General features: G+C 42.7%; 1 protein-coding gene across 3 annotated transcripts in view; it reads left to right on the top strand.

Annotated features, from left to right (window-relative positions):
* Positions 1 to 7,922, top strand: part of tmem131 (transmembrane protein 131) — a 254,435-nt gene extending 246,513 nt beyond the window's left edge. For all 3 annotated transcript variants that reach the window (XM_070892447.1, XM_070892448.1, XM_070892449.1), the window contains exons 39-41: positions 164 to 273; positions 5,679 to 5,848; positions 6,683 to 7,922. In XM_070892447.1, the coding sequence (XP_070748548.1) occupies positions 164 to 273; positions 5,679 to 5,848; positions 6,683 to 6,970 (568 nt within the window). In that variant the 3' untranslated portion in view covers positions 6,971 to 7,922. The remainder of the gene's footprint in view (positions 1 to 163; positions 274 to 5,678; positions 5,849 to 6,682) is intronic.
* Positions 7,923 to 14,718: the final 6,796 nt, after the last annotated feature.

The following is a 14,718-nucleotide window of genomic DNA, read 5'->3' as shown; positions in this document are numbered from 1 at the left end:
AGGTGACTTAACATCTGAAATAGAGAACAGCTGTTCGGGAAGTATTTGTCTCTGTTGCTCCTTATATCTGTTTGCAGTGAGTTCGTTCACTTGGGGCCCTCATCGCTTTGTGGTGTAAAAAATGTGATCGGCAGAAATTCAGCTTTTTAACTCCCCATTTCAGCTCCAGCTTGCTGAGTCCGTGCAGTGTCAGTACCACCAGCACTTCAGAGTTTGCTCCTCCTAACTCGTTTTCAGCTTTTGGACCAAGCAATTCTTTCAATCTTACTGGAGGTAATTCATTCAAATTAATGAGTGATCTGTATGTTGGAATTACCTTAGTAATGTGCAGCAAAATCTGGTTCAACTTTGTGGAGATGTGTATGTGTTTTTTTCTCCTTTCATTCATACCAATGCCCCACTTTGAATATTGGTCAAGGAATTTGAATACATGAAAGTCCCTGACCTGTGTCGACTAGACTGTGAAATTACATCTTATCAGCAGCCCCAGTGCTATAATGCCAGCAGTCTCAGTGGTGTCTAACAACAACAACTTGTATTTATATAGCACCTTTAACATAGTGAATCATCCCAAGGCGCTTCACAGGACTATTATGAGACAAAAATAATTTGACACCAAGCCACACAAGGAGAAATTAGGGCAGGTGACCAAAAGTAGTCTGGTGGTGTGGTGTGCTGATGATGTCAAAGACAAAGCACACCTTGACTCGGCGAGTGGCTGTGTGCTTATCTGATTAGTTGAGTCGTACAGACCAGAGGTGTACCGGGGTTCAATTCACAGTCTGTAATGAGCTGGCTGATCACAGCCGCAGCAGCACTGCAATTGACTTCAGCGCGTAAAGTGAGGGAGGGACTTCAATTTGGCCAAAGTTTCCTGCTCCTGGTGGATGGACGTTCCAGCATGTAGACATTTATCGAGGGCAGGGTGGAGCTTGGTTGTGATGCCCCACTTCTCCCAGAGAACCCGAGGCAAACAGGGCAACCAGTGCTGTTTTGCAGCAATGCATTAACGCCATCAGGAGATCAGAGAATTCGGTCAGGGGAAAAAAAAAGTCCCGCCATCTTGAATCATGTTGAAAATGTGCCTCTAAATCGCAGCATATTTCCTGTGTAAAGAAATTACCTTGGGGTGATAGGTTTTTTTTACTAGTGAGCCTAAAGTTACTAAACAAGAAATAAAAAATGAATAGAAGTGTATCATTGAGATTGCAATGAGTTTGTTGTCAAGATAACTCATTGTCATGCAGTTTCTAATATGAGATTGAGAGATGCCATTGAGATTCTCCTGGAAGAAAGATTCCAGGCAAAAATTTGACTCAAAGTAGCAACCCTGTTAAATCCTTGGTCCACAATTATCCCTCATGGGGGTAATGAGAGACCAGCAGGATTTGGGGCTGTTGCTCTTTTTCCTGGAACATGGTCCCCCTGCCAGCAAGATCAACTAATCTGGCTCACATCATGCCCCTTTCTCTACACCTTCCCCCCCTCCAACCCAAACTTTTTCACCCAGAATGGTGGAATCCTCTACCACAGAAAGTTGTTGAGTCCAGTTCATTTGATATATTCAAGAAGGAGTTACGGCTAAGGGGATCGGGGCCTTTAGAGAGAAGGCGCGAGTGGGGTACTGAAGTTGCATATTGAATGGCGGTTTAGGCTCGAAGGGCCTGCACCTATTTTCTATGTTTCTATGCAGCTATCTCCAGTCTCCTAGATGGGACAATTGAGATGGCCATTCCCTTTTGTATAACTTTTCACACTTTAAAAAAAAAGAGTGAATTGATTGCCACAGAGCCACCTTGACCTAAACTACAGAGGTGACGCCAAAGGCAATATGCTGCTCCCCACCAGGAGTGATCGTGTTGACAACTTCTGCAGAGCTGATGGCTTTAAAATCGCTATGGACCTTGCCTGTAAATGCAGGCTCTGTATTGTGATAATCAACAGCTCGATCAGTAACTTTCACAGTTACATCTCAGAAGTCCTGTCCCTTTGAAAACAAACAGTTGAACTCTTAAAATCAATACAATTTCAACTTCTATTCAAATGTCAATAGAAAAATGCGTGTTTGGAGGTCAGTCTGACCTGGTATTTGTCTGATTAAAACAAGTGTATGATGTTTTAAAAGCATCTGTGGCCTGCTGCCAGATCCCTACCAATGCGATTCCAGAACCTGTTGCTCAAGGGTACATGAGCAGTCTAGCTGACTGACTCTCCACTCTTCTGTCCTTTTCATTCAGTAATACAGTTCAAATCAGAAGTTTGCTGAGGCGTGGGGTGGGGGGAAAGGAGTGTGGCGGTGGAGGAGATTGTCACTGCTGAGATGTAAAAGGCACATCATGATGCACATCATTAGGAAGTTGCACAATAAAGAAAGACTTGGATTTATATAGCGCCTTTCACAACCACCAGATAGATGTCCCAAAGTGCTTTACGGCCAATTAAGTAGTTTTGGAGCGTAGTCACTGTTGTAATATAGGAAACGCAGCAGCCAATTTGTGCACAAGCAAGCTCCCAAAAACAGCAATGTGATAACCAGATCACCTGTTTTTGTTATGATGATTGAGGGATAAATATTGGCCAGGACACTGGGGATATCTTCCCAGCTCCTCTTCGAAATAGTGCCATGTGATCTTTTACATCAACCTGAGCGAGCAGACGGGGCCTCGGTTTAACGTCTCATCCGAAAGACGGCACCTCCAACAGTGCAGCTCACTCTCAGCACTGCATTGGCGTATCAGCCTAGATTTTTGTGCTCCAGTTCCTGGAGGGAGACTTGCACCCACAACCTTCTGACTCTGAGGCGAGAGTGCTACCCATTGATCCACAGCTGACGCACAATGAACTAGTGTAGGGAGTGAGTTCATTCTCCTAAATTGCCACGAATTGAATTGCTGGCTTTGAGTAGGTTGTGAAAAAGAGTTGCAGAGCAAGAAAGCCTGATATAAGAATGGCTTACAGGACATTCTACTTTTCCAGAGTACAGCTATGGGGATATACAAATCCTAATTAGCAGTTTAACTGCCTAATACTGGGAGCAGTCCTCGTACGCTAATTTTAGGAAAAAAAATATTTGCCATATACAATGTGTCGCTTACTGTTCCAGAGAGATTAGAATAAAATAGCAACCTTTTGTCACTGGATAATATGCCACCGTGTTTTAGAAGTAATTGGATTTCCTGAAAATTGACCTTTTCTTTGCGATTAGTTTTTCTTTCAATTGTGCTTTGAGGTGCTGAGTAAGCAGGTTGTGGTGGAAATCTGAAATATAAATAGGAAACACTCAGCAGGTCAGGGAGCATCTGTGGAGAGAGAAACAGAGTTAATGTTCCAGGTTGATGACCTTTCATCAGAACTGGGAGAAGTTTGAGATTATTAGCTGCACATAAATAATGAAAATGGGCTTTTACATCACAATGAAGAAAAGTCCACCTTTAAAGCTGAGTCACAATTTGCACGTCAATATACTCGCCGCTCTCTAACTTGATAAATATATAAACAGCGCAAGTAGGATGGCCTAAGAGAGCTTAAAAAATGAGTGCAGAATGCCGTTTATGGACATAGTTGCCTAGTGCATAATGTTATGGACACATGCATATGTCTTAAACTAACCACTGAAGTAATGAGTAGAATACTTGACTCTCATCCACTTCATTTCTCACTCTGACCTGATACTAAACTTAGTTTGAGATGTTTCATGTGGTCATAATAGCTGTTCAATTCAATGACCAAACAAGGTATTGTCTGTAGTTCTGTGCATGTACAGAAAAATAGAAACTAGTGTTTGGGTGTTTTTATAAATCATATTTGATCATAATAGATATATCTAAAGCATTTCTTTCGAGTAACTACAGAAGCCATATGGTAGGATGTGACATAGTAATATTCCTTTCAGCCCTATATAATAAAACAAAATAGCTTTGTTTTAAAGACACTGCAGATGCTAGGTTGTGTGCTCGGGTCTCTGGAGTAGGACTTGAACCCACGACCTTTAGACTCCGAGGCGAGAGTGCTACCCATTGAGCTAAGGCTGGCACCACATCATACAACTGACTAATCTCTGGGCCCAGCATAATGCAGGAGCAGGGGGTACTGCTCAATGCCTAACACCCTTGTAGAGGATAGTGTGCATGGGATGCTTCTACACAGAGGTTCCCTAATGGACAGAGTTGGGTTATAAGAGTGAGTGTCCCATGATTCTGTGGGAAAATGTTCTACCTTCTAAAGCTTTTATTCCCTGCCCCTAAATGTAGGCAGGCGACGGCAAATATAAATGTGACTTTTGGGATTGGGGGACATTTAGCTGGGGTCAGGGTGCGCTTTGAGACCCCTGTACATGACAGCAATGTCCTTTTTCCTTGTACAGACCTTTCCTGGCAATATCAGCAAAAGCCTACAGGCAGAATGAGCCTAGCACATTCGTTGGGTAACTGATGAGAGTTAGATGAGGCAGAATAAGAGGAGGCTCAGTGGAGCATGTTTTTGCAAACTCTGTTTAATTCTATGCATGAAGCCAGTTTTATTTATTTTATTTTTTTTAAAGTGCATGCTCTAAAATAACGAAGTTCAGGAAGGGGGATGGGCTAGCACAGAGGTGTGATCAGATTGCGTTGGTCAGGTAGAGAGTCATGTGTAAATGCAAGTTATCAAACACTTGTCATTACAGCATTGCTTCTGGTTGGTCAGTTGCATCAGAAGGGAAGATTTAACTGTACAATTGCTGCAGAGTCTTTCTATGTCCCTGTTGTATGTGTGTGTGTGTGTACATATTGGAAGTGATCTTTTAAAATAGCCTGCTGCGTATTACCAGCGATTTCTGTTTTCAATATGATAAAAGTTTGCACCCAGCTCTGCGCAAAGCAAAAAGAAAAATACAACACAACTTGTAGTGAGTACATTTTTGCCAATATTTCTGAAGGAAAATTGGGACAACTCTGCGTTGGACAAACCCAGAATTCTCTCAAGTTAAAGTGTTTCCCTCCAGCCCAGAAACATAGACTCCCTTATGCCAGATGGGGTGGTCAACCCACCAGGATTGATTTGGAGTCTCCAGGAATTGAAGATTAATCAAAGGGGCATTAAAAGAATTGTGTGTTTTTCATTTCCTTTCATTATTTCCGGTTAAGCAATGATTTCAAAATTCTCATCCTTATTTTCAAATCCCTCCATGTCCTCACCCCTCCCTATCTCTGTAATCTTCTCCAGCCATACAGCCCTCTGAGATGTCTGCGCTCCTCTAATTCGCCCTCTTGAGCAACCCTGGTTATAATTGCTCAACCATTGATGACCGTGCCTTCTGTTGCCTAGGCCCCAAGCTCTGGAACTCCCTGCCTAAACCTCTCCACCTCGCTACTTGGTTGAGAAAGGGCTCCATAGAGCAGATTAACTCTCTTTGCATCCAGCTTATTGTCCCAGCAGTGAGTCAATAAAAGTTTAATTTGAAATGACTTAAGATGCAATATTAAATTTGCTGAAATAATTTCTGTTAACTCAGTGATGAGTGTTTTGTCAATGATTAAGGTCATAGGACTGTGCTGAAAGCATTTGGTAGGGAGTACAAACGATATTTGTGATCGGTATTTGCTGCCCATATATCCCAATTGAGTGAATTCTATTCCATTCCCCATTGCATTTTAATGATGGAGGTGATTGATATACATTGTTGTTCAATTCTATTTTAGAGGTCTTCAGCCCTCATGTACTCTCAAGAGCAACCTTTAACAATCAGGAAGTTGCCCAGAATTGGCCCGATTACAGTTCTGTTCCATCTACATCCATTTGGGATACATCATCAACTGATCCTCGCAATACCTGGCCAACTAGCACTGTTTCTCCAACTCACTCAACTTCAGTAAGTAATGCTTTTTTCAGAAATGGCAATAAATGTCAGTGCATTTGTAATGTCCAGTATAAATGAAGGATGTACAGTAGGTGCAAGTTCAAATTTATTCCACAAGTAAGCAATAATTAATTAATCAACAGAGGGGAAGGGAGATTCTGCAGATGTTAATCAAAAATAGACATTTGCTTTTTGTATATTCTATGTAAAAACAGCTAGCATCATTTTTGCAATTTTCAGAGGGAAATTAATGCTTTGCAAAGATCTTTCATTTCAACGCCCCACACCCCTTCCCATGCCCAATAGTTTCCGATAACATGGAATGCACTGTGGGAAATGTGAAAGCATTTAACAAATTAGTTTAATCAACAAGTAAAGGGAATTGATTGAGAAAATTGACTCCTCTTGTCAGAAGAAAAAAAATGACCTGCATTCATCGCTTTCTGCTGAGTATTGGATCCGAGGTTGTTATATAAGCTTAACAGGAAAGACTGACATGAGTTCTGCACCTTCTCTGATCGACTAATCGGTCAGTGGCAGGCATCCATGTTGTGATGGTCGCAGTTATCAAATACTTCCTTTGTTGATTTACTTGGAGCGCACACTGCCTGAAAATGAAGCATGCTGAGAGAATGCTGGGAATGATTGACATTTTTCTCAGCTGCCTGCTCCTGGATAATAAACAGCATGTCATCTGTAGAGTGCATCCATTTTTTTAATTTCATGGTATGGTTTGTGTTCGTTGTGCATTAAAGTTTCCTTGCTTGTGTAACCTATGCCAAAGATACTGCCATCTACAGCTTTAATAATTTGACATGAACTTGCATCTTTTTCTCCTCACTTTAGTCAATCCTTTTGGGTAACTCCAACAGCAGCCTTTGGTCGACCACTCCTTTCAGCAATCCGATTTGGTCCACTAGTCGGGACAACAGCCTGCCCTTCACTCCAACAAGCAACACCTCTATGGCAAGTGTCGATCTGACAGGAGGAGAAAACCCAGCCCCTGGCCTCATCGAAGACCTTGGCCGAATGTTTGACCCTTGGAAGAATCTTGACAATATTTGGAGGCCCACTCCCGGAAGACGAAGCTCCGATCCCTGGTCGAATAATTCTAACTTTCCTCATGAGAACTAACATGCAAGTGTCCACAGCTGTGGGTGATGCACCGAACCTGACTATAAGCACAGTATGACACCGTTTAAAGCGTGAGATATTGATCAAGCTGAGCCTGTAGTCCAGAAACCCTTCACTCAAGTTCCTTTGCACAACTCCAACAGATGTTTAACTGGAGTCACACAAAGAAATTTGTGAGCGAGTGTTCCTGGTATAGGGATCCAGTTCTCAGCCATAACTAATCACTATTTTCGCTTCCTGCCACAAGATTATGATTCATATCTGCTATAAACAGTTCCTCAATCCTGACTGTAATTATGGTTTGTATGAGATTTCTGTTACAGTTGTAATAGAAAGGCTTTGTTCGTTCATGTATTCAAGTTTAAAAAAGAAAATCACAAGTATTTGGTCATCATCTTATGTTCAGTGAAATACATCTTAAATTTATTTTCGGTTTGGAGAATAAAAGGGAACAAGACATAAGAAATTTTATGCGCATCCCTTTGTATTACATCCATATAAAGCATTGTGACGTGTTTTTAAGATAATGGAGAAAGGTTTCTCTCCCAGTATTAAGTTCAAGTTCCTCTGTTTTTGTGAGAAAAAGAATTAATGGAACCCTTTGTTTTTAAAATGCAAAGTGGACGTTTTAGAAATGGGAATGTGTTGGTAAGCGATAGGTTATAATTATGTATCCAGCATTTTGGCTTTCATTTGTATTTAAAAGGGCAACAAAATCGTCAAGATTATGGCAGAGCATATTGAGGAAGAAAGCTGTAATCACAGTTTCTTTGGTTTTCCTTTTCTGTCATCATAATGTGCTTCACGATGTGTGCTGATCGCTGTTTACTCTGGCTGGAGCACGTGGACCCAAAGTTTATGGAGGCAACGAGATCCCCTTTGTGTTCTTCGATTGAAACACGATTCTCTGGGTTGTACTTTTTGAGATAAATAAAGTTTTTCAGAAACTGAATTTTGTTATTTCACACAAATTTTATTTCAGAATGAATGGGTATGTTCGTGTGTCTGCGATCATTGCGTTAACTCCACTTAGCTAGCGTCGTGCGAGGTTTTAAAAAAGAACATAAAAAATAGGAACAGGAGTAGGCCACACGGCCCCTCGAGCCTGCTCCGCCATTCAATAAGATCATGGCTGATCTGATCATGGGCTCAGCTCCACTGCCCCGCCCGCTCCCATTAACCCCTTACCGTTTAAGAAACACTCTATTTCTGTCTTAAATTTATTCAATGTCCCAGCTTCCACAGCTCTCTGAGGCAGCGCATTCCACAGATTTACAACCTTCAGAAGAAATTTCTCCTCATCTCTGTTTTAAATGGGGCGGCCCCTTATTCTAAGATCATGCCCTCTAGTTCTAGTCTCCCCCATCAGTGGAAACATCCCCTCTGCATCCACCTTGTCAAGCCCCCTCATAATCTTATACGTTTCGATAAGATCACCCCTCATTCTTCTGAATTCCAATGAGTAGAGGCCCAACCTACTCAACCTTTCCTCATAAGTCAACCCCCTCATCCCCAGTATCAACCTAGTGAACCTTCTCTGAACTGCCTCCAAAGCAAGTACATCCTTTCGTAAATATGGAAACCAAAACTGCACGCAGTATTCCAGGTGTGGCCTCACCAACACCTTATATAGCTGTAGCAAGACTTCCCTGCTTTTATACTCCATCCCCTTTGCAATAAAGGCCAAGATACCATTGGCCTTCCTGATCACTTGCTGTACCTGCATACTATCCTTTTGCGTTTCATGCACAAGTGCCCCCAGGTCCCGCTGTACTGCAGCACTTTGCAATCTTTCTCCATTTAAATAATAACTTGCTCTTTGATTTTTTTTCTGCCAAAGTGCATAACCTCACACTTTCCAACATTATACTCCATCTGCCAAATCTTTGCCACTCACTTAGCCTGTCTATGTCCTTTTGCAGATTTTTTGTGTCCTCACATATTGCTTTTCCTCCCATCTTTGTATCGTCAGCAAGCTTGGCTACGTTACACTCAGTCCCTTCTTCTAAGTCATTAATATAGATTGGAAATAGTTGAGGTCCCAACACTGATCCCTGCGGCACCCCACTAGTTACTGGTTGCCAACCAGAGAATGAATCATTTATCCCGACTCTGTTTTCTGTTAGTTAGCCAATCCTCTATCCATGCTAATATATTACCCCCAACCCCGTGAACTTTTATCTTGTGCAGTAACCTTTTATGTGGCACCTTGTCAAATGCCTTCTGGAAGTCCAAATACACCACATCCACTGGTTCCCCTTTATCTACCCTGTTCGTTACATCCTCAAAGAGCTCCAGCAAATTTGTCAAACATGACTTCCCCTTCATAAATCCATGCTGACTCTGCCTGACCGAATTTTGCTTTTCCAAATATCTTGCAACTGCTTCTTTAATGGACTCCAACATTTTCCCAACCACAGATGTTAGGCTAACTGGTCTATAGTTTCCTGCTTTTTGTCCGCCTCCTTTTTTAAATAGGGGCGTTTCATTTACAGTTTTCCAATCTGCTGGGACCTCCCCAGAATCCACCTTTAGCGCCACCTCATGGTGAAATGGTGAAACTAAAATCTTCAGCACTTTCACCTCATCTGTTCATCCTCCACATACAAGGCCCCGTACTGAGAAACAAATGGTCGATGCCCTCCGCCACGACAATAGTGAATAGAGGGATTTCTCCCATCGAAAGCCCCACTTTGCTACCTCCTGTTTTGTTTAGGTATGTTAAATAATGTACCTTCAAAGATGTGTAGCTAGAAACATAGAAAATAGGTGCAGGAGTAGGCCATTCGGCCCTTCGAGCCTGCACCACCATTCAATGAGTTCATGGCTGAACATGCAACTTCAGTACCCCATTCCTGCTTTCTCGCCATACCTCTTGATCCCCCTAGTAGTAAGGACTACATCTAACTCCTTTTTGAATATATTTAGTGAATTGGCCTCAACAACTTTCTGTGGTAGAGAATTCCACAGGTTCACCACTCTCTGGGTGAAGAAGTTTCTCCTCATCTCGGTCCTAAATGGCTTACCCCTTATCCTTAGACTGTGACCCCTGGTTCTGGACTTCCCCAACATTGGGAACATTCTTCCTGCATCTAACCTGTCTAAACCCGTCAGAATTTTAAACGTTTCTATGAGATCCCCTCTCATTCATCTGAACTCCAGTGAATACAAGCCCAGTTGATCCAGTCTTTCTTGATATGTCAGCCCCGCCATCCCGGGAATCAGTCTGGTGAACCTTTGCTGCACTCCCTCAATAGCAAGAATGTCCTTCCTCAAGTTAGGAGACCAAAACTGTACACAATACTCCAGGTGTGGCCTCACCAAGGCCCTGTACAACTGTCGTAACACCTCCCTGCCCCTGTACTCAAATCCCCTCGCTTTGAAGGCCAACATGCCATTTGCTTTCTTAACCGCCTGCTGTACCTGCATGCCAACCTTCAATGACTGATGTACAATGACACCCAGGTCTCGTTGCACCTTCCCTTTTCCTAATCTGTCACCATTCAGATAATAGTCTGTCTCTGTTTTTACCAGCAGAGTGGATAACCTCACATTTATCCACATTATACTTCATCTGCCATGCATTTGCCCGCTCACCTAACCTATCCAAGTCACTCTGCAGCCTCATAGCATCCTCGCAGCTCACACTGCCACCCAACTTAGTGTCATCCGCAAATTTGGAGATACTACATTTCATCCCCTCGTCTAAATCATTAATGTACAATGTAAACAGCTGGGGCCCCAGCACAGAACCTTGCGATACCCCAGTAGTCACCGCCTACCATTCTGAAAAGTATCCATTTACTCCTACTCTTTGCTTCCTGTCTGCCAACCAGTTCTCAATCCACGTCAGCACGCTACCCCCAATCCCATGTGCTTTATCTTTGCACATTAATCTCTTGTGTAGGACCTTGTCGAAGGCCTTCTGAAAGTCCAAATACACCACATCAACTGGTTCTCCCTTGTCCACTCTACTTGAAACATCCTCAAAAAATTCTAGAAGATTTGTCAAACATGATTTCCCTTTCACAAATCTATGCTGACTTGGACCTATCATGTCACCTCTTTCCAAATGCGCTGCTATGACATCCTTAATAATTGATTCCATCATTTTACCCACTACCAATGTCAGGCTGGCTGGTCTATAATTTCCTGTTTTCTCTCCTTTTTTAAAAAGTAGGGTTACATTGTCTACCCTCCACTCCATAGGAACTGATCCAGAGTCTGTGGAATATTGGAAAATGACTGTCAATGCATCCGCTATTTCCAAGGCCACCTACTTAAGTACTCTGGGATGCAGACCATCAGGCCCTGGGGATTTATCGGCCTTCAATCCCATCAATTTCCCGACTAAAGGATTTCCCTCAGTTCCTCCTTCTTACTAGACTCTCTGACCCCTTTTATATCCGGAAGGTTGTTTGTGTCTTCCTTAGTGAATACCGAATCAAAGTACTTGTTCAATTGGTCTGCCATTTCTTTGTTCCCCGTTATGACTTCCCCTGATTCTGACTGCAGGGGACCTACGTTTGTCTTTACTAACCTTTTTCTCTTTACATATCTATAGAAGCTTTTGCAGTTCGTCTTAATGTTCCCTGGAAGCTTCCTCTCGTACTCTATTTTCCCTGCCCTAATCAAACCCTTTGTCTTCCTCTGCTGAGTTCTAAATTTCTCCCAGTCCCCAGGTTCGCTGCTATTTCTGGCCAATTTGTATGCCACTTCCTTGGCTTTAATACTATCCCTGATTTCCCTTGATAGCCACGGTTGAGCCACCTTCCCTTTTTTATTTTTACGCCAGACAGGAATGTACAATTGTTGTAGTTCATCCATGCGGTCTCTAAATGTCTGCCATTGCCCATCCACAGTCAACCCCTTCAGTATCATTCACCAATCTATCCTAGCCAATTCACGCCTCATACCTTCAAAGTTACCCTTCTTTAAGTTCTGGACCATGGTCTCTGAATTAACTGTTTCATTCTCCATCCTAATGTAGAATTCCACCATATTATGGTCACTCTACCCATATACCTTCAAAGATGTGTAGCTAGAAACATGTGGAGGCATAGCAACTCCACTTTTTTTAAAAAGAAATCTCAAAATAGCCTTTAACTGGTAAATGAAATTCCAGTAACCCTCCTTGCCACCTAGATCAGCTGGTTCTGGCAGGGCAGTAACTAGCTTCGTACAGACATACTAAGCATTCAATGCAACTGAGGCAGAGAAGTAATGAGAATTTGGAAAAATGACATTACCACATCATTTACATGCTCCTGCAAACATAATGAGCCTGTCCCCAGTTCCAGCGTATACTCCCTTGCAATTAATCAAAGTGACGATCTGGGTTGCATCCCCAAATTCTCAATCACCTGACCCAACTGAAGCGCTTTAAAGACGTGAACATGCATGCAATATTCTTCTTTACAGAATATGTCAGCCAAGGGTTCTAGTCCAACTTTTACTTCATTCATGCCGGATGACACTCTTAACTCTTACTTGTGGCACACCAGTCCACAGGAATACATAAAGTAATGTAGATCTGAACTGTTCAAAATATTGCAACTACTTGTTTGCACAAGCACAGAGCTGGGTGAATCGCAAACATAGTGGAAGCTGAGAATTTGGTGATTGTAGGAATTTGGTGGAGAGGAGGAAGGCAGTTTCTCACACCCAACTCCAAAGGAGTGGAGCCGCAGAACCCGAAGAATCTAAGATAAGTATCTAGGTTAAGAATGTATGGATCTAATATTTAGGTTCTTTGTGTTTAGTGGTCAGTGGTTAAACTTGAGTAAATAATTAGTCTTTACTTAGTTCGCATTGAGGAGCAAATAGAAAAATAGCAGTGTAGTTCAATACATTAAAATAGTTTAAACCTATTTGACAGCAATTCTAAAGTGTTTTTTAAGCTAATTAGAATGGAGGGACAGCAACAACCTGTGGACTGCAATTCCTGCGGCATGTGAGAACTTCAGGGTGTTTCATGTTTCCTGGAGCACCACGTGTGCAGGAAGTGCCTCCAGCTGCTTGAACTCATGAGACTTGTCAAAGCTCGACGGCCAGCTGGATTCACTGCAGGACATGTGGATGGTTGAGTGTTTCCTGGATCACAGGTTCACCCTACAGCCAGATAGAATATCAAGGGGGTGGCCACCTTGAAAGATAGGAAGAGGCAGGCAATGCAGGAATTCTCCAGGAGTTTGGTGCTCTCGAAACGATATTCAGCATTGAATACCAGTGCGGGTGCCAACACCTCGAAGGAGTGCAATCCTAAGCCTGGCACTGAGGGGAAAAGGACTTTGTTTTTAATTCATGTTCGGGATGTGGGTGTCGCTGGCAAGGTCAGCATTTATTACCCATCTCTAATTGTTCTCGAGGAGGTGGTGGACAGCCGCCGTCTTGAAGGCAACTAAATGGCTTGCGAGACCATTTCTGTAAAGTCCTGTCACCTCAGTACAGATTCACACGAGGCACGTAGTGAAGTCAAGGTCACTCTGGACCTGCACCTTTATTTCACAGCTCTGGAATACTGCACTTGCCTGAGACCTGTCCTTATATACCTGTCTCTTGCAAGTGCACTTTTGGTGGTAAGGTATGCTGGTGGTTACAGATCATATCTTATTACAGTCATGTATAGCATGTTAGGATACAGTTTTATATAATAATGTAAGATACATGACATCACCCTCCCCCAAGGTCTTATTGTCTTTATAGGTTCAGTCTCTCAGGTGGTCTACGCTCTCGCATGGAGCGTCTGAGTTGTGGTTCAGTTGTTTGCCTTGGTGTCTGTTTTTCTTTGGGTGTGGTTACTGGTATCTCGCTTGGGCTGTCTGTTTCGATTGGTGTGATTGCTGTTGACTCGCCTGGGCTGTCTGTTGGGATTGCCCTTTCCTCAGGTTGTTCCCTCTGTCTGTCCACCAGGTGTGGTGCGAGTTCCACATTGTAGTCTGCCTCTGGTTCCACAGTATTGTTGGTAAATCTGCTTTTGACTTGGTCGACATGCCTCCGGCAGGTTTTGCCATTATCCATTTGTACTACCAGTAGCCTGTTTCCTTCCTTGCCCGTTACTGCCCCTGCAAGCCATTTGGGACCCCTGCCATAGTTTAGTACAAACACTTTGTCCCCTATCTCATTCCATCATCCCCTCAAATTTCTGTCATGGTACTCAGTCAGCTTACGGCGCTTTGCCTCAACGATTTCGTGCATGTCTGGGAGGATTAATGAGAGCCTTGTTTTTAAAGTCCTTTTCATCAACAGTTGCGCGGGGGTGTCGAGGAAATTTGGCTTAAATCAACTCAGGCGGAGACTTTCAGAATTTCACTTCGAGAGAAAGAATTTATTTTAAAAGCAAGATATCTTGGAGAGCTTGCTTGGACCGTACCAAGGCAGAACTCTGTCGTACAAGCAAATTGCACTTATCTTTATACAGAAATTGAATACAGAAATAAAAAAGGAATCTTATTCATTAGTCCCGCGAGTACAAAGGTCGTCTCGGAAGGTACACACTCTATCTATCCTTGCATAGTTTCTCTCTGTTCACAGTCTGATAAGCAAAGTTGAAAGGCGACTCCCTTTTAATACCAGATGGTCACCTAATTGCATCTCTAAGTTTCAAGGCTAAAAAGCGTGGCTATTTTTCTAGTCTTATTATTTTAAAAAGCATAGCAAGTAAAAAGAATTTAACCCTTCCCTCTTCTATAAGCCATGGATTCATAGATTCTTTCTTCCACAGGGGGGGGATCCCAGTCAGTGAGTGC

Source organism: Pristiophorus japonicus, chromosome 10, assembly GCF_044704955.1.
Source record: "Pristiophorus japonicus isolate sPriJap1 chromosome 10, sPriJap1.hap1, whole genome shotgun sequence".
Taxonomy (NCBI): Eukaryota; Metazoa; Chordata; class Chondrichthyes; family Pristiophoridae; genus Pristiophorus; species Pristiophorus japonicus.
The sequence above is the reverse complement of the archived record's forward strand: the minus strand, read 5'-3'. Positions and strand labels throughout refer to the sequence as shown.